This window comes from Melopsittacus undulatus, chromosome 3, assembly GCF_012275295.1.
Source record: "Melopsittacus undulatus isolate bMelUnd1 chromosome 3, bMelUnd1.mat.Z, whole genome shotgun sequence".
Taxonomy (NCBI): domain Eukaryota; kingdom Metazoa; phylum Chordata; class Aves; order Psittaciformes; family Psittaculidae; genus Melopsittacus; species Melopsittacus undulatus.
The window spans coordinates 60,499,679-60,519,497 of record NC_047529.1 but is presented as its reverse complement, the minus strand read 5'-3'; the positions used below and the strand labels follow the sequence as shown (position 1 = coordinate 60,519,497).

Sequence of the window (19,819 nt, the reverse complement as noted above, 5' to 3'; positions counted from 1 at the left end):
CTAAATTGTTACTGTTTGAATTCCACTTCACTAACAGGAATTCTGCTTTTGTTAAAGGGACAAGATTCGCAAAAGCCACATGCTGTTTATTTAACCCTGTTGTATTGCGCACTTGTACTGGGGAAAAGAAACCCAAATTGAGCTGGATATTATCTCCTTTTATTCAGGATCCTTAGTTTTTTGCTCAGTACATATGATCACAGAAAAATCTTTCCTTAGGGTTTGAGGAGAGGAGAGCAGTGCATAAATGATGGTGACAGCCCCTGTCACTTGTATACTGGGACAAGAGGGACCAGTAATGCACAGACAAGACACATGTGGGAGGAATTTTAGTCAAGTCTGTAAAGAAGCCCAAAGCTATACAGCGGGGTGTAGGCAGAGCCTGACTTTCAAAGGTCTTCCTCAACAGAACTGTAAGTGGCATGGAAAACCTGAGGGCTGGACTCAGGAGAAAGTACTTGCTATGATGCTGTATTTTGTTGCACGTATTTCATTGACTCAACCCAGATTGCAATGTTTCACTCACTGAAAATATGCTGTTGCCTCCTCTAAAACTTGATGTAGCCGCTGTAGTTATGAATTGGTGTGTCAGCTGCTATTTCTGTTAATGAAGTTGTACTTGCTGCACTGATACTACATTGATAGTTGCAGCATTATCCATGCTGAGAATTCTGCTGTTGCTGCCATGACCTGAGTCATCTCAGTGACAATAACTGCTTTTAGGAAAAGCTAATTTATCACAGATAAAGCTCTTAAAAGTCAGCACACAAATAATTAATCACTTAATTTTTTCCCCACCCATAATTTGCCAAAATTGCCTCAATTTTTACTGTACTGTTTCACGATAGTCGCAACCAATATAGGGCTGAAAGCATTGTGTTTTTTTTAGTGTAAAAAACTATTTCCCTTTTTTCATTTGTTTAGTTGAATAAAGGTGAAACGTAGAAATTTTGGCAAGGAAGTAAATGTGCCCATAATCAAACCCATAATTTTCAAATGTTTTTTCTATGTGCTTTAAAGAAAAGTGTACCTGTGTGTGTGCAGGTGTGCATGGATATGGGAGAGATTGTGGTCTTTTGATACACATCTGGGAGGAAATTGGCTCATGATAGTAGCTGAAAGTAATTTTTTTTGCACTGTCTGTAATTATAATAATTCAATCTTAGAGATTGAATGTAACTCAAGTCTTGCCCATTTTTGGATTTCATTGTCTTTTCTGGTACGTGACAGATGTACTAAGATGATTACAGATTGTTCTAAGAAAACAGTAATTGTCACAGACAACTAAAACAGTACAGAAGACAGTATTAAATACAGAATAAAAATTACAAGTGCATTTTATGAGTTACTTTTTTACTGAACTCAAGACAAATTTGTTCATTATTATCTTGCAAATCAAATACCTATGCAGTGTTACTGAGACAGAGACTTCAGTAGCCCATTGACATCTTCATCCATACATGCAGTTCAGCTTCAGTTCAGCTCCAAAAGATTTAGACAACATTTGAGAAGCTGTTATTGGTATTGCTTGAGGAACAGTATTTTTTATATTTGTGACTACAAATGAAATAGACTTTATTAACGCCTCTGTGGCTGAATAGAAAAAATAATTACAATTTTTCTTACATACTCTATGTAGATATTGCTCCCTACTTTGACCAAATGTGCAACAACTTTTCTGCATAGACAATTTAGTACAGGAGGCCTCAAGATATAATCAATTCATTTTACACTCATTGACATTACTTCCTAGTAATAGATTTTGGATTTATTTCCTTCAATACTGCTTTATAGTTACCCTAAGGTCATCTTTTCCTTGTCACTTGCAGTCGGAAAAATATTTGAGAGTGAATTGCAGAAGACTGAGATTTGAGGGGAGTGTTCCAAGGAGCAGATCTTCCATTCTGTGGCATGGTTTATAACAGAAAGGATTGCAAATCCGTAATTTTAACACATTTCTGTTGAATTGTCAATTTAAGATGTCAGTTGTCATCTTCTCAGTTCCAAGATGTGTCCTTTAAGGGATGTTAATTGCCTTTAGAGTTTTAAAATCGTTATGTTGACTCAGCAGTAGGTGGTAGTGGCCTACTTTCTCAAAGAACACCATGTTGTTGGTGTCTGTTTTTCCTAAAGCTTTTGCATGGACTTTGATCTTGCAGCAAGAGCTGTAGAGGAAAAAACTGCACGAAGTCTTTGCACATTTGTCTTTTTGTAGCAGAGGTGTGGATTAGAAGATCTTTATCTTTGAATTTTCTGCAGCCGGTATAACATCATGTCTTGTAGTATAATTACAAGAAAAAGTGATGCGAGAATGAGCTTTGTTTTGTTAACTGGTACAATTCTGATTTTACCAGATTCATTGACACATTTACTACTTTCATTCTGTCCCAAAGTCTCTATAATGTAGATACATAATTATTCAAGCAAATACAAAGACTGTTGTATATTCTATTTCTGTTTCTAAGGGTGGGTGGGGAATGTGTTAAATTGATTGTTGCATTTCAAACTGTGGTCTCTTCTGCCAGCAGATAGAACATGATCAATTAAATGAGGCATATGAAAGGCATTGCTGTGGCACATTGTTTAAGGAAAATTACAAGAAGTATGGTAATGTTAAGGCATAAAGATATGCTGTAGAAATTGCTTGGATTAAATTAAATTCCATGAAAGCAAGGGCATTCGATGCTGCATTATTGGTGTATTGTATAAAAATTATAGTCTTTCATTAATGCAAAGAAAATGTCAAGTTTACTGAGAACAAAATGTAACCTACCAGAAGTAAACTTTCATTAAAAAAGACATGTAATCGTGAAACATCGTTGGTCTTCCGAAATTAAAACTGAAGTATAGTTTAATTATCAGTTAACCTGTTGGGCAGATTAGTTAGTTTTCCCCACCTTAATGTTGTGCTTTCATTCCTGCTTGTCTTACTGTACTTGCTAGAAATCCTGAATCATTACTGTGACAACTGACGTTTCAAACTTTCCACAAGCTTGTAGTGATGTAACATTTCTCCACAGGTCTTGCAATTCTGAAATACTCTAGAGGAGTGTGTTGAAGGGAAACTGATAGCTGTTTCTCACCGAGGGCCTTCTCTTGGTATCAGCAGCAGGGTGGAACTGTCTTGGTTGTAGCCATGGGGTTGCCCCAGGAGCAGGTTTCTCAGCTGCTGCTAGCAGTGTTTGATATGTAGGGAGATAGAATAGTGTCACTGATAAGGCCTGTAATAGCTGGAGGGCTGTGCAGCAACTAAACTTGCCTTTTGAAAAGAAGTGTAGTTAAATCTCAATAACATTGTTCATCTAGAAAGATATTAATTAACTTTCATTGGTGCCATTGTTTTGCAGTTTTTTTAAGCAATAGGAATTAATTAAAAAAGTAACTGGAGCTTTTTACCTAATTCCTAAAAGCTCATGTATGAAAACATGGTAGGTTAACAGGAGCATTAGACAGTCATTATGTACACACATAGAATCATAGAGTAGTTAGGATTGGAAAGGACCTTACGATCATCTAGTTCCAACCCCCCTGCCATGGGCAGGGACACCTCACACTAAACCATATCACCCAAGGCTCTGTCCAACCTGGCCTTGAACAGCACCAGGGATGGAGCATTCACAACCTCCCTGGGTAACCCATTCCAGTGCCTCACCACCCTTACAGGAAAGAACTTCTTCCTTATATCCAATCTAAACCTCCCCTGTTTTAAGTTTGAACCCATTACCCCTTGTCCTATCACAACAGTCCCTAATGAATAGTCCCTCCCCAGCATCCCTATAGCCCCCCTTCAGATACTGGAAGGCTGCTATGAGGTCTCCACACAGCCTTCTCCAGGCTGAACAGCCCCAACTTTCTCGGCCTGTCTTCATGCATTCATATTCTGTACTCATACTTTCAGCCTATGTGTGGGAATGAGGTTATGCCAGTCATTGTGCAACTGAAGTATCAGAGGGGTTTATAAAGAAGATTAGAGTTGGCTTCTCAAGTGAGTTTGGAGTGCTTCAAAGGATGCATAGGAAGTGAGGGAAAAGAGTTCTCACTAGTGGTTCTGCAAAAGAGAGCAGCATCTCTTTGCAAATAGGAGTTTCAGTTTAAGATCACTATTAAGTACAGCACTTTCAGTTAACTAGAGTGTAAACTAGTGCCACTTCTCAGAAATTGTCTCAAAGATTTGTATACCACAGTGGGTAAGAGGAGATACTTGTATTTGAGGATTGCCTTTCCTTCCCTGAGCTTTGAGCTGGGGAGCAGTGGGGCTGTCAGGAGGGAGAGCTCTGAGATCTGTGCCACAGGAGCAGGAGGAGGACTGTAAGCCTCTGAAGAGGTGTCACCTAACCTTTCAGCATAGGGGATGTTCTTATGCACGGACAAGCTGCTTCTCTCTTCTGCCTGGCTGGGGTTATGAACAGTTCCAGAGGCTTACTTGGGAGCAACATGGTAACAGGATTTTATGATATGAGTTTTTCCTTTGCTGCCCAAGTGACTTGGGTAATGCATGGTTTGGGAGTGGGGAGTGGGGGGTGTATGTTGGGGTTTTTTTTGCTTTTCATCTTAGGGACATACTAGATTTTTATCATTGCCTTTGTTTGTTTTTTCCTCTTTCACAGCTTTAAAGGTGCATTATAAATATAGTGATTTCAGAATTTCTCAGCTTTCTGTACAAGGGCTGCGTTAGGAAAGGCATATTTTATAGGAGCAGACATTTTTGATTACAGTAAAGTACGGTTTGCTGTTAACACACCTGTTGCTCCCTGTGCTGGGATTGCTAAATACAACTGGGAAGGAATTCAAGACCTTCTAGTGCTTGCAACAAACTGCAGAGTATGTGATCTGTAGTGGACAAATTACTTGCAGGTACTTTTGTTGTATACGACATCCTGTGGCAGTGAGTTCCATAATTTGTCAAATGTTGTGTGAAATAACTTTTGTTTTAAGCATGTTTGAATGATGTTTTCCTTTATTACCTCCTTGTTCTTGTTTCTGTGGGAGACAGGGAAACATTCTTTGTTCAGGCTTTGCATAGTTTTCAGTCGTGATGCATCATTTGAAAGGTAGCAAGCTGTATCTTCTGTCATGTGTTTCCCTTGCAAGTTTATTCTTGTCTTAAATCTTTACATTCTATCACAGGTACTTTCCCTCTTCTACCTTTTCTTGTTATACTGTATCTTTGGGTAGGACAGCCACAACTGTGTTATTCAGATATTAGAAAATGGTATTTGTGGGGGTTCAGGAAGGGAAAAACAAGTCAGAGTAGATCTTCTGCAAATTTGAGAGAAGGCAAAGAAGAAACTTTCAATTGTCATAAATGGACTTTTATTCAGGTTCAGAGTTGTACATTTTTAGGTCAGGGAGTTCTGGCTTAATCTCTGCTTGTGCAGCATCTTTTTATGTCTGTTGGAGAAAATGTTTGGGCCAGTACTGCATCTTTTCAGCTATTTTGTTAAGTCTTGTATCCTAGAGACAAACCAGGCCAGTAAAGGGCGATACACACTCAAACACTGTTATTTAAAACCTAGCTAGCAGTTGACTGGAATTACTTAATTTTTTTTTATTCCTATTGCACGCGGTTGTTTAAAGAATCTGACACTTGAGCATCTGAAATTTTATGATATATATGTACTATAAATTGGGCAAGCTTTTTTCGTGAATGGTATAAAATCAAAGAGAGCAATATTGTCACTAACATCTTGCTTGTGTAAGATAAAACAGAAGAAAAAGTGCCCTAGCCATCAACTGCTTTTTTGCTTGCTATTTGCAGAATTCTTTTTTACCTTTATACTCCAGATCTGTATTTTCCATGAAAATGTTTCTTTGCATGCTTGCTTGGACATGTTTTAGAAGACTTGCCTACTGTGCTGTTTATACAACAGTATCATTAAAGCAGTAATCAAGAAAGGGCTTAACTCTGGAATTAATATTTAATTGCTTCTGTAGAACATTGCTCACGTATCATTTGTTGTGCTTCCTTGACAGTGACAGAATGGTTCCTTTATTTTCTGTTGGGGAATCATAACAATGAGCCTGTACTTGAGGGTTTCTTTAGGGTCTTGTCCCTGGGGGAAAAGGGTTTGTGCCTCCTAAGACAGCAGAAGCTCTGCTGGTGAGGCCAGTTTGATGTCCTTTGCTTCCTGCTACATTTGTGTCTTATGCCAGAAGGATTAGTCTCCGTTTAATTGTAAACACTTTGTCATTGCTTCTGTCTGAGGCAATGTTCAGATTTGCACTTTTTCATTTAATTTAGCTTGTATGTTGCAAGCTTCTAAGTAGGTGTTTAGGAACTAGAAAGATTTTGGATATTCCTAGAAAACAAAAATAAAAATCTGTTCTTATAATTTACCCCTGCCCCATACCCACTTCCATAATTTTTGCTGTTACTATTGAGGAACTAAATTACAAAATTTTAAGAACTGCATAATCCTTCCCTTAAGTCACTGATGAGAAGAATTATTTTTGTTGGTTTTATCCCTTAAAAGCATAAAATATTTTCGATTGTTCTCTCAAGAAAATAAGGGCAGTAGCCATGGTGTTAAAATGCAGCAAATAAAGTCTAATCAGATCCTGGCAATGCAGAGGTGTTTCTCAGGTAGACTTAAGGATCCTGCCTGGATCTCTCCACTGTGAGCCCTGGCTTCAGTGAAAGAGTATACTCTCAAGAAAAGTGGCAAGGAGAAATCTAAGCAGTCTGAGGGAGTAAAGTACTCCATTACAGTCATCTTTGACTCTTCTAATTCCCTATGCCATTCTAGGTCAGCAAAATTTCAGCCCTACCACCATGGCCTTCTGTTACTCTAATCCAAAAAAATCTCTCCATTTTAACCAGGGATAACAGCGTCTTCATATATCTTTATGTACTGTAGGGAAGATGCATTCTGTGGCATAACACAAAGCCCTAGCTGCATGCTGGGAACGTTTTGAGATAAAGCATGTAAGCAGAGGATGAATGAAGCTGTGGCAGGCTGTCTGGTGGAGTGACTACAACTGCAGATTGCATTGTGGAAAACTTGTGTTTGTATATCAAATGGGAGGTTTGTATTGGTCATTCGGAGTTTTACCTGACAGATGATGGAAATATTACAGAATTTTAGGGAATCCTTTCTTCATGAAGAAAAGTTTTAGTGGACAGATCTTAATAAGCAGCACTAATAAGATGAGAGGCATAACTTGCCCCCTGGGAAACCCCAGGGGCAGTCAGTGCCATGGGAGCAGAAAATTGCAAGCCTGGGATTCACAGCCAGAGATGATTCCTAAGCTGTCTGTAGAACTAGTAAAGACTCTTGATTAATTTAACATGTGCATTTGGAAAGGTGTGGAGGGGTAGGATTTCTGAGTTGTGAAGGACTTTCACCACAAGTTTTCTGAGAAGACTTTCATATTTGGAAGATGTGTTCTTAGCTGAATTTATTTCCAGTAGCAATGTAGGTGGAAGGGAAGCATCTTCCTTAGGTATGATTTAGAATTGATGTTTAGACTAGAAGGGTAATTCCTGCTAGTAACATGACATTGCATAATAATTGGGTCATATCTACATTTCATGTGGAATAGACAGCTGGTTTGCCTTTGACCTCATAATAAAGGGAAATTGTTGTTGGACTTTGCCTGGCCTGAATAAGGAAGTAGTCCAGCAAGAAGAAAGTAATTCTTTCATGGTTTTGTACCACAAAGATTTTCCTGTCCTTTTTTTTCCAGAGGGAAAATGAAAAAAAATCATGAACTATAAAAAATTATTTGTCACTTCACTGGCTTCTGAGTCAGGTAAAGGTTTAAAGAGAGAACAGAATAGTCTTTCATTAAGCAAAGAAGAAAAGATCTAAGTACTCACAGAGCAATGAATTCCATCTGTGCTATGGAGGTATTTTTACCTTGTTAGGTTTAGTCAGTTTAGACATAATCTGAATTTAAAACATAATTAAACTTATAACTGTATATTGTCTCATTTTTTTTACAGGTTTGCTGGTCCTCTGATACATTTCAGAATGCCACTGGTAAAAAGGAACATAGACCCTAGGCACCTGTGCCACACAGCTCTGCCCCGAGGTATCAAGAATGAATTGGAATGTGTCACCAATATCTCCTTGGCAAATATAATCAGACAACTGAGTAGCCTAAGTAAGTATGTTGTCCTAATAGCTATGTTTAGAATGAATATACTTTACTATCACAGTTTGTGTGCTTGAAGTAGGAACACCTATTGCAATCTCCACTAGAGAATTGTGGCTGAGCCTTGAATGTACTCCTTTTATGGCTGGTGACTAGCATAGGCTTGTGTGGTAAAAAGCTAGGAATTTTTCCAGCAGCGTGTTATTTCTGTTACCAGTGAAACATGACAGAAAAAGATACATGGTAGTTAATGAAGTCAGTCAGTAATTGTTAACCTTAGAGCAATTCTTAGGGAATATGGCATAATGAGGAATATGTCACTGGGGGCTTAATTCTCTTAACTGAAATCCTTGGTAATGTTGTGGTCATTCAGAAAATAAAGTAGTTACTTTTTAAAATAATAAAGCCAGCAATGTAATTATTACATAGTATTTCAAACAGCTGAAGATTTTTCTTCCTCCTTCTCCCTTCTGTCAACATTTTCTTTTTTTCTGTTGGTGCATTTGAGAGGAGTGAATATTTCTCAAGCTCTAGAACTCTAAAGGAGCATTTCTGAAAAGGCTGTTTTCTGGATTGTTTTTCGTTAAGTTAAATAACTTAAAAACAACCCAGCTTTATTTGACCTTAAAAAACCCAAACAAACAGATCACTTGGTTTTTCAATTTTAAAGAATACCAACATCTAACTCGATGACGTAGTGTCAGTACTTGACCTGTTGAAATTTGGCTGCCTTTGCTGTGTTTTCTTGGTAGACAGAGCCTATGGCTGATACTGTATATACAGCTGCTCAGGAGTAGGTCAGAATGAAGCAGTACCAAAACAGGAAGAATTCAATTAAAGGAGAAAAAAATATTGAAGAATAACCATTGAATGCTCCCGTATTTGTTATATGGCTTGCTGAATGTATAGCACAGTTAGAGTGATACTTTCAAGGGAATGTAACTGTAGTTATGTAAACTCATTTTCGTAAAAGGAATGTTCTATTTGAAGTGTGCGCACAAGGGGATGAGACCTAAATGAGCTGTTTTCACTTGAGAAGAGTTTCTGTCATGAACTTGTGACTCACTAGTGGTCAAAAAGGCATGTGACGTTGGAAATTACAAGGGTGGTAAAAGAGAAGGGAAAATGCACTCGTTTACTCTGCAACAGCAAGCCCAGAATAGGTCTTTCAGATTTTTCTACTGATGAGCCTGACCTGTTATTTCAGTCTTCTGTGCTTCCCTCTGTACAGCATCATGGTGTCTGTAGACTTTCTGCAGGCAGTATTTATGCCAACTGAAGCAAGTTCTTGTTTTATACTCTGCATGTTTAAAAAAAACTGTTCATCATGTTACAAAGGCATGACTATCTGTGAAAGTATTTTGTTCCAGAATTCTTTTAGCTTTTCTGCTTGTTTGTGCTAGCAACAATACAAGTTCAAAAATATTTGGGAGTTCTGCCATTGGAATTTCGTCTGTCACATGCTTAAACCCAAATAACTAATCTAAAGTTGTGTGTCACCATTACCAGTGTGTTACAGTGTTAGCAGGGGCTGCTGACATGCAAATAAATTTTAGTAGTTGCCTGTGAGTCACAACCACCATGCAAGATTTCATAGCAGTCACCTGGCAACCAGCTTCTCTGCAGGCCTCCCTTTTTGTTTGTGTGTATGTTTGAAAACCAGCATTTAAATTGCAGACTGAGTGTGCTGGTAGGGCTTCATTTTCTTTAAAGCTGCTTTTGCTTTTGATGGTAAAGTTATGTAAATTGAAGTGAATGATCTTTGACCTAATTAGCACATAGTCATTTCTGTCTCTCAAATTTTTCACTTACTGGCCTTCAAATAGAGAGAGGATTAATCTCTTGACATTATGACTCTCAAGGCCAACCATTCTTAACCTTTTGATATGATATGGACAAAGGGTGCTGTGGTGGAATTAGAGCCTCAAGTACTTTAAAGGAGCTTGAAAAACATAATGGAGTAAAGCTAAGTGTAGAGTTTTTCATCTAAGTCGTTAGATCGCCAGTCTTGGAGCTATTAATGACTCGGCTGGACAGGTTAACAGCTAGAGCTAATTGGACCTGCTTTGAGCAGGGTGTTGGACTAGGTGACTTCTGGCGGTCTTTTCAACCTGAACTGGGATCTATGATCCTGGATACTATGATCTTGGTTACTATGTGTAAATAGGATAGGTATGCAGAAACAGTACCTGTTAAATGACAGGAATTCTGTTTTGCTGTGTTTTAATATAAAATGAAAAGAACTTTACATCCGTATGTATGTCAGCAGTAGTGTTATGTATGTCAGTATGCTATGTGTCTCCAGACAAATTCTCAATCTTTTCATAGTTTATTTGATGTGTTGCTTTTAATTGCTCAGTTTGATAAATTTTTTTGACCTTTAAAAGAAGTAGAGAAGAAAGAATGAAATACGTATTTCACCTTTGAGTGGTAGTCCTTGCCTTTCTCTGTGGAGCATGAAAACCTATCACTCTGTCTTGATACAGCATACAGTATTGCCAGTATTTTTTTTCCCCCTGTCTGTTCCCAGTCTTTTCTACCTTCATAAAAGGCTCTGTCTTCTGACAGCTTTACTTAGCTCTGTGGCAACAAAAACTCTCTGGACAACAGAAACAGATGTTTTAGTATCCTTGCCATTCTTCCCTATATTTCTTGTTGCTGACTGTATCTGCTTTGGAGAAGCATTATTACTTACCTATTTTTTTCAGTAATATTACAGGTAATTAGTACACCAGTGCTGAGTTGGCATATGTTAGTGTATGTCAGTCTACAGCATTACAGCATACATGAAACACAACTGATAGCACTGTGCAGCTGTGCCGTTGTTAGAAGATGGGTAAATAGTTCTCTTCTGTGCATGCAACCTCCTCATTTTGTTCATAGCTATTGACCAATCTTGCTTATTCTTTTATTCATTAGTTCCCTGTACACAGAATCTCAATGCCACGTAAGAAATGTAACTGATGGGGTTTGTTCTTATCCCTGGTTTCTGACACCTCCATCTGGGGAGGAGAACATTTCTTCTTTTGAGTATGTTCCTTTAATGAATATTTATATTGCAGATATTCAGAACAGGACTTTCATTCAGTCATAGCAAGATGTCTTTTCCTGTTTTTTCTTTGAACTCTGTATAGAGAATGATGCATAACTCTTGTTTGCAAAGCTGAAGTGCCTTTTATGTTAGTGAAAACAACTTTCAGTTAATATTGAACCTCCAGTAGCCTTTCCCCTCTTTGTCTTTTCTTTGTACTATTTCCTATTTTTACCAAGTTCTCCTAGTTATTTCTTTTCCTCTCTCCTTATTTGTTAGTTTTCAGGAGTGAAACCGTAACTTTCCAAGATTATTTCTCCTTTTTTTTTTCCCCCTCTCAGGTGCTTTTAACTTCCATATTTATTTATTTATTTATTGCTTACCATGCCAACCCCTAGAGGGTTTTTAAGCATGGCTTATCTTGTGAGAGACATTTTCTCACCTCAGGACAACCTTCAGTTTGTTATGGCTTAAGGTGTTAACATTCAATAAGCAGGAAATGTTTCTCTAGAAACATTTAGCAGTAACATATCTGGACTGCAGCTGATCTTTAGAATCAGGCCTCTTCAGCTCAAAGACCACCCTCTCTTCATCCCGTCTGGACAACATCTCAGCACATGTGAGGCCCCTGCATGTTTCATTATCAGAGGTAGATCTCTACAGATCTCCAGCTAGAGCTTCAGTCAGTGTTCCAGAACCAGCAGAATCTCTGGGAATCCTCCTTTTCACTGTCCTCACAAGCATACTGAGTATTCTCTGTAGATGTTATTTATTTAATCACTCCTTTCTTCCTTATTACTATAATTACCAGAGAACACTAGAAAAGGTGTTCTTAAGCACATGGGCTAAGGGAAGTGATGGACTTGAAAACTGAAGGCTTACTCAGCTCTTCAGAGACACCACCCCATCCTCTCAAAGACTTCTCCCTAATTTCTTGATGTCCCAGCAGTGGCAGTATTGGAAGTGTGAAGCTCTTTCATGTCTATCTTGTATGATAATGAGGGGATGAGCAAATGGTCTGTGATTTCTCATGGAAAACAACCATGAATTAGCAGAAAGAAGTCCTATCTGTAATTAATTCCTTGCCTCCGTAGAGCAGTGAATTCAGGTGATATTAAAAAAGGAAGAGCAAGATTTCCCTGTGAAATAATCTTTAGGACCAGTACCTTCAGCATCAGGTTCAGCTCTCAGCAGTCTCTTTGGCAGATTTCTGAATACCTGGATAATCTTGGCCAGTTTACTTGATGGTATCCTCAAGTGGGAGATAAGAAATGATATCTCAGACTTCCAGGACTGGGGACTTTTGAAGGCTCATTTTCTTCTTGGTTGTCAACAAGAAGCATCAGACCTGCTCCACAGGTGACCTTTAACAGTTTATTTGGTATTTATGATAGCCTGATAAGGTTGTCTGATAAATGTCTGGTACAGTTTTGTTGGCTAAAGGACCGAAATTGCCTCTTCAGTACTCTGATATTGCTGTAGTCCTCGAATCCAGTCCTTGTGGATTGCCCTTACACCTTCCTAATGTTAGGTTCCTAATGAGCATCCTTGAACTATATTTAGTGTTTTGTTCTTCAGATCTTGCTCAGCCGTAGTCACTGAAGTTCTCAAGGATCTATCAAGGTTCTTATCTCCAAGCCTGGGGGACAGTTCAGTCTCCTGGCTTTCAGTCCATTTCAATTGCTCAGCTCGGTGGCTAGGAAATGATCTGATGAGAAACAAACCAGGAGTTTCAAGTGAAACCCAGATATACCTAGATTTTTACTAAATTAAATAAAATTGATGTAGCGAAGTTCTGAAGCTAAATCAGCAGGCAATGGATATGGTAAATTATGTGTCAGAATTAATGGAGGAGGAAAAATGTATTAATTGAATTAGAATAACTTTCTTGGTTTTTTTTTATAAAGGGACACTGGTATATATTGTTAGTAGCTTATGTGGTAACTAATTATCCTGAAAGAATGTTTTCTAGTATGCACATTATATTGTGTAGGAAGGAACTATTGTGTAGTGAATAATGTAATTTTTCGTAGTGTAAGTATATTGGGAAGGGGTTGTACAGCAGGACACAAGACAGGTTTTATGGCTGCTTTTGTTCAGTGCTTCTATTTTTTAGAAACTGTACTGGGCAAAAATACTGTTTAGTATGTGAATGGGATGGAGATAGTAGAAATCAAGGAATTATAGCATTTAGGTGAGTAACAGGCTGAATTCTGAAAGCTTATTTTTTCTGATATTTTTATCAATCTCTATTTTTTAATCAAATTTCCAAACTTATATTTTTAAACTGTAATAACAGTTGAGGTTTGTATATTTCAATATATCAACACATTTACTATTTTAACATTAAAATAACAATATTATTAAATTTAATGATTTAGCACCTCATTATACATTGCATTTTATAATATAATTTCATATTTAATATATAAGTATTTTATAATTTAATTCCAATTCTAAATATGTCATATTAAAGTTTGTTCATATATGCATTATTCAGGTTCCTTCCCCTCCCCAAGCTCCAGCAGTCTAACAGATTAGTCAAGGCTAAATTAATGAAGATTAATACTACTGGTAACTTTGAGTAATTATCTCATTCTGATTGTCCTGCTTGATGCATCTTTCATTGGCCTGAGATTACCAGTCATCCTCTTGAATGTCCCAAAAATGATGTTGTTTCATGGCATTGAGCACTTTAGGTACTCAATTTATTTATTCGGATTGATACTTAGTATTTAGACCGTGGTTCCTAAGGCTGCTGATGCCATAACTGGTTCTCATTATGCTGTTCCAGGCTTAGGTGCAGTTGAAGAGTTTGGAACTTCTTTCTTTAAAAGTGCAAAAGGATAGTAAAGAAGTGGCTTTTTCAACAAGTCCTGCATCAGAACTCGTGTCCCACTGCTTGTCTGAGAGCCTGTATCTAAATCTGGTGATAACTGGTCCAGCTGTTTTAAAATGATTAATTTAAATGCTCTTTCCTTAAGGTTTGTTAACAAATACAGCATAAGAATGCTGTAGTTCAAATGAATTTAAGGAGTTTTGGGGATGCTGCTGATTTATTTCCTGATCCTGCTGCATGCTAGTGTGGTTCTAGGAATTTGTACAACACGGTATCTTAACATCTCTCCGCCACACTTTAATTAGCCTGAAGTTTAGAACCTTACGTGGTGATTGTAGTTGATTTCACCACCTTATACATACTTAGACCCTCAGAGCAAGACAGAAATAACATTTCTTTTACCTTAGTATCCTTTCATATTAGTGTATTGGATAGTTAGAAATTTTTCATTTGTGCATAGATACCAGTGCTGGACAAGTGTTTAAGACATAGGGAAAAATCAGGAGGTAAATTATGAGAAACAAATGATGAAAGAAAAGAACTGTAAAACAGGTCGATCATTTTTTCAGATTTTATAAGCCATAGTATACTGACTGCAGTGGTAATAAACATGAATGGATGATGAATGGATCATGCACATTTTGGTAGTTTCAATTTAAAAAATGAGGGAGGCAGTGAGCAGTATTATTTTCATTCTATTTTCGGCTAGTAACTACTAGCTAGTATTCTGGTTTTAGCTCTGTTTTAAAGTGGCTTCGAAGTGACATGTTGTCCTTTCCCCCAAGGAAGTGAATGTGTTTTGAAAGCCTTTTTTGAACATTTTTCTGACATCTATTTGACTGTCACAAAAAAGGACATTGACTGACACCAGGGGGAGCTGCATTTCTGTATCCCTTTTCTTACTGAAGGGTTAGTTGTAAATAGAGCCCTTTGAGACAAGTTAAAAACTTGTGAAAAGAATAAGGTGAATAACATATTCCTTAATTTAAAATAATAATAGATCCTCTTATTTACATTAAAAAAAACCAAACAAAACCCTGTGCTCTGTTAATAAAAAGCCAGTATGAGGGACTAAGAAGAGCAACTAGTAATATGGGAGGTAATATGATTTGCCTTTTGAAAATGACAAGTTTTGGTACATTTCTGGTCAACTAAGCAAGTTTTGCGAATACAGTAAATCAGGTTGGTTTGGTTTCTTTTTTTACTTATTTGAGTTTGTGACACTGTGTTCAGTGTTATCACCCATAATCATGCCTTTGGTAATCTAGTAAAAAATGAAATAGAATTGATGTAGAATGCACACAGAGATGGCAACATTAATAAATACTGCATTATAAATGTTGTATATGTATATACATTCACATGTAGTATTCTTCTGTAAAAGCAAACATCTTGCTTTGCTTGGAAAAGCATTTAGTTAAAATACGTTTCAGGCTAAATAAAGAGACTGCCAACAGACATGTAGGTAGAGACGTTACGTTTGGCGTTTTCATATAACACTAAAAAAACAACAGGGTATTTTTTATTTCCCATTGAGGGTTAGTGTTCATAAGTATCTGCAGATTATTCCTGGCAGCATGTTTGTGGCTGTATGCACCATATGAAAGATTTTTGAGTCAGATATTTGCAATTGGAGCTTATTAATGAGGTAAGTGAATGATAAACCTGATAAAATGGTATAGATAAAACAAACTGTAGTCTTAAAACACACCTATTAAAGAGAAATTATGAGATTTTAGAGACCTGCAATTTGCTTTTAATTCTATGCATTAAATTTTATACTTTATTTTAATATTAATTTGCATGTCTGAATATTACATGAGTTGTCTAATTAAAATGAATAATATGAATATATTATCTGAAGTACATTAATTTTGTAGTAAATGTGTATTAAAAGTTTAGTAATCTTTCTGTTAGTGAATTACATTTTTAAAGTAATTTCACTTTTCTGAAGCACTCTTAATAGGTTCAGTAAGTACAGGTTGTTACAAGTGATACTAATGCATCTTTGATTTACTCGCTTGAAATAGAAATCTCTTTCAGGGCAAACTCATTTGGCTGTCTTGAGGTATGGTTGATTTTTTTATTTATTTTTTTAATTTCAGGTAAATATGCTGAAGATATATTTGGTGAACTTTTCAATGAAGCACACAGTTTCTCATTTAGAGTCAACTCCTTACAAGAACGTGTAGATCGCTTATCTGTCAGTGTTACACAGCTTGATCCAAAGGAAGAGGAATGTGAGTTAACTCCTGAATTGAATTTTTCTTATTTTCCTCACCAGACATCACTGATACCTGAAATGGAAATAATAATAGTTTCATTTATAAGAACACAGAGCAAAGCATCAGGAGAGAGAGGTCTGTTTGTATTTCTGCTACAGGTTTCTTTTATAGTCTTGAGCATCTTTCTGAGCTGAACATTTTCATGGTTACTGAACAGTACTGTTACCAATGAATTTAGTATTAATAATACATTGTTTGAATGCTTGGAGATAAGTCTTTACTCTTTTTTACCCTTCCTGTTAATTTCCATGGGATGTAACCATTTGCTACGTTGGGTTTTTGCATTTAATTTGTTACCATCTTATTTACTGCAACTTATGAAGTTATAGTTGTACAGCTCCATTGATGCTGTATGTCCCCTTGGAGTCTCCCTAAATTGCTTTAAGAACTATAAGTACTGGTTAGCACTGACAAAACAAGTAGTGCTGAAAGTCAGTCAGGTGTGTCTCATGCCAATAAGATAAAATTTGTATGGGATTTCAATGATATGTAGGCTTTGTGATGACTGCAGGAACATTGACCACCTAATTTACATAAATTTACATAAATCCCATGAAGCTTTTTTGCCTTCCTGGATATCTGTTGGTTACATATGGAATTATGAAAGGTCTTGTAACCTAAAACAGTTTGAGGGTGTTCTAGACTATATGATGAAAGCCTGGACAGTAGAGAAACATCCAGTCAATGAAAAATAACTTCAGACTTGTGCAATCCAATTTTAAAGTATAGAAAGCTGTTTCAGTTCTAACTGTCTAGGTATAATAGTTGCATGTCATTCAGGAAAAGTTAAGTGTCAAACCAGGAACATGGTCTTCAGGCTGTCTTTCTGTATGTTGAAATTCGCTAATAACAAAATTTAGTTAAGGAAGTTTTGATTTTGTATTTTGCATGACATTAATTTTAGAGCAGGTTTCAAAAGACAGCTCTTCGCAGCTAGTAGATTTTCCATGAAATAGTGACTTGCCCAGGGGAATTCTTACATTAATGGGATTTTCCAAGTCTCTTGATAAGTGAGCATAAATCATGTACATACACCTCTTTTGCAAATTGCTGTGGTTTAACCCAGTGGGCAGTTATACACCACACAGCCACTTGCTCACTCCCCCCTACACCTCATGTGAGGGGGGAGGAAAGTGGGCAAAAAAAAAAAATCTGTGGGTTCAGATAAAGGCAGTTTAATAGGACAGAAAAGGAAAGGAAAATAATAAGAATAAGAATATAGAAACAAGTGATGCACAATGCAGTTGCTTATCTGCTGCTGACCAATGCCCAGCCAGTCCCTGAGCAGCGGCCTCTACCTGGCTTTCCCCTGAGTTTGTATACTGAGCATGCCACTATATGGTGTGGAATATCCCTCTGGTCATTTGGTGTCAGCTGTCCTGGCTGGATCTCCTCCCAGCTTCTTGTGTATCCCCAGTCTACTCGCTGGTGGGGTGAGGTGACAAGCTGAAAAATCCTTGACTTAGTGTAAACACTGCTCAGCAACAGCTAAAACATCGGTGTGTTATCAACATTATTCTCAGACTAAATCCAAACCCAGCACTGTACCAGCTACTAGGAAGAAAATGAACTCTATCCCAGCTGAAATAGGGACACCAATAGAATACCATGTTTACTATGATTGGATAACCACAAAAATCTTTTCTATAAACAGTAACAAGTTGTTAACAATTGTCATCTTGTAATAGCTGTAATATTCCAGAGTGTTAATGTCATTTCTGTATTTAGCCATGACAGCCTTGTTTTTTAGTTTAAATCAAAGTGGGATATATGTTGATGTAGCATTTCTAGTATGGCAGCCATTCACATTTCAGGAAAATTGAGAGATTGTTTTAAGTCATTGAGTTAAAGCATCTGAGGATGTTACAGGGTAGCAAGGTGAAAAATTGTACGTTCCTGTGTAAATGGCCATTGACAAGTTTGGCTGTAGGTGTCAGTGCTAAATATCCATAACTATATAACGTTAGAGAATTGCTAGAAATATTTTTAAAGAGTATGTAATCCCCAGTGCACCAGATCAGTAACTTTTCATAGTACTGTGTATACTGAACTGTATAGCTAAAGAAAGGGACAGAAACCGCAGTTAAAGACAACAAGGCTGAAAAGGTGTCTGCTTGATCAAGTGGTTAAGTGTGACTTGAATCTGATACCCTGGATCTGTCTCCCACGTGTAGAATAGCAGTGACTGCTAGTACTTTAGAGGAACACATGCAGTCCTCAGTCAGGACCTATTAAATTGCTATCTTTATTAACTTAAGAATATTCAGTCCTTGACCCAGTGTTCCTTATTCACAAACGTCTGCCCAGAATGAGTCACCAGATGAAGACAAAGGAGATGAAAGGAAATTTCATGTTCTATTTCTTTAAAAGTGAGGGATCAGGAAACTGTTTCTCCTGTTCAGGGCTCAAAATTTAGAAATTCATCACAGATTGTTTTGTTTTAAACATGATCTGGGCTAAAATAGCTGGAGGATGTTAACATACGAAGGTGTGGGGAAAACATTTGGATTTACCTTTCTTAACCCTCCATGCAAGAATGAAACAAATTTCAGTACTTCTACTTAGCTAACAGCTTGTGTGAAATAGGCTGTACTTGTAAAATGAGTCTCATTTGGTAGTTCTTTGCCAGCAGGCAGTAACAGAAGTTTTAATGTGTTCCTCTGGGCCCATGACATTACACAAGAGGAGGAAATTAAGATTCATTTAAAGCTAAGTGGCATGAACAAAACCAGCACAAATCAGATTGATTGAACAAGTTGCAGATACTTGACAAGATGTTTCTGGTAAAGTCAGAGTAATAAAAAGCTCTGAATATTTTTAATAGTCAGCGTGTTTTCTCATTTTTAATTATTACAGTATCTTTCTGAAATAATAAAACCAATAAAACCAAGGTTAGGATTGTATCCCAAAGGAGCTAACTCCTAGTGCACAATCTTTCTGTCATAGAAGAATTGCTATGAACATTCTTTCAATTATTTAATTTATTATACTGTTTTAAAATTCTTGATTTCTCATAATTATTCATTTCGAATTGTAATAATTTTTTACATATTTTATTATTTTTATATACATGTGTTTCTTTCCCCTCAGAAGAAATACTAAACTTGCATGTAGACAAAAAGATATCCTCTGCTTTCCTTCCATAAACTGACCTTTATTTCAATTGTATAGGTAACTAGTCTGTATATATTCAAGAGTTATCATATCTACGGTCTTTTTAGGACTGGGAAAGCATTTTCTTGCTTCATTTATTTGTGCCATTAAGCTTGAAGTACTACTACAAGGAAATAATTTCCTTTCTGTATACATTTTACATTTTTTAAAAGAATATCCATTTTAGCCTTTATGTTGTGCTTTTTTGAAATGCTGATACACAGGACAGCTCTGATGTGCAGTGTAATGAAGTATTAGAAAACAGTTGTGTATCACTCAGACATAAATGGTATTATGGCAGAGGAGAATTCATAAACTGAGAGTTATGTGCTTATTTTGGTATTATTTTAGTGGTTTGGTAATATGAACTGCCTAATTCTATTTAAATCTCAAACTGGAGAGGGTTTTCATCTC

At 36.9% G+C, this 19,819-nt stretch overlaps 1 protein-coding gene across 4 annotated transcripts in view; it reads left to right on the top strand.

Annotated features, from left to right (window-relative positions):
- Positions 1-19,819, top strand: part of WASF1 (WASP family member 1) — an 89,732-nt gene that overhangs the window by 57,030 nt on the left and 12,883 nt on the right. For all 4 annotated transcript variants that reach the window (XM_034060696.1, XM_034060699.1, XM_034060695.1 and 1 more), the window contains 2 exons: positions 7,946-8,106; positions 16,073-16,207. In XM_034060696.1, coding sequence (XP_033916587.1) covers positions 7,974-8,106; positions 16,073-16,207 — 268 coding nt within the window. In that variant the 5' untranslated portion in view covers positions 7,946-7,973. The remainder of the gene's footprint in view (positions 1-7,945; positions 8,107-16,072; positions 16,208-19,819) is intronic.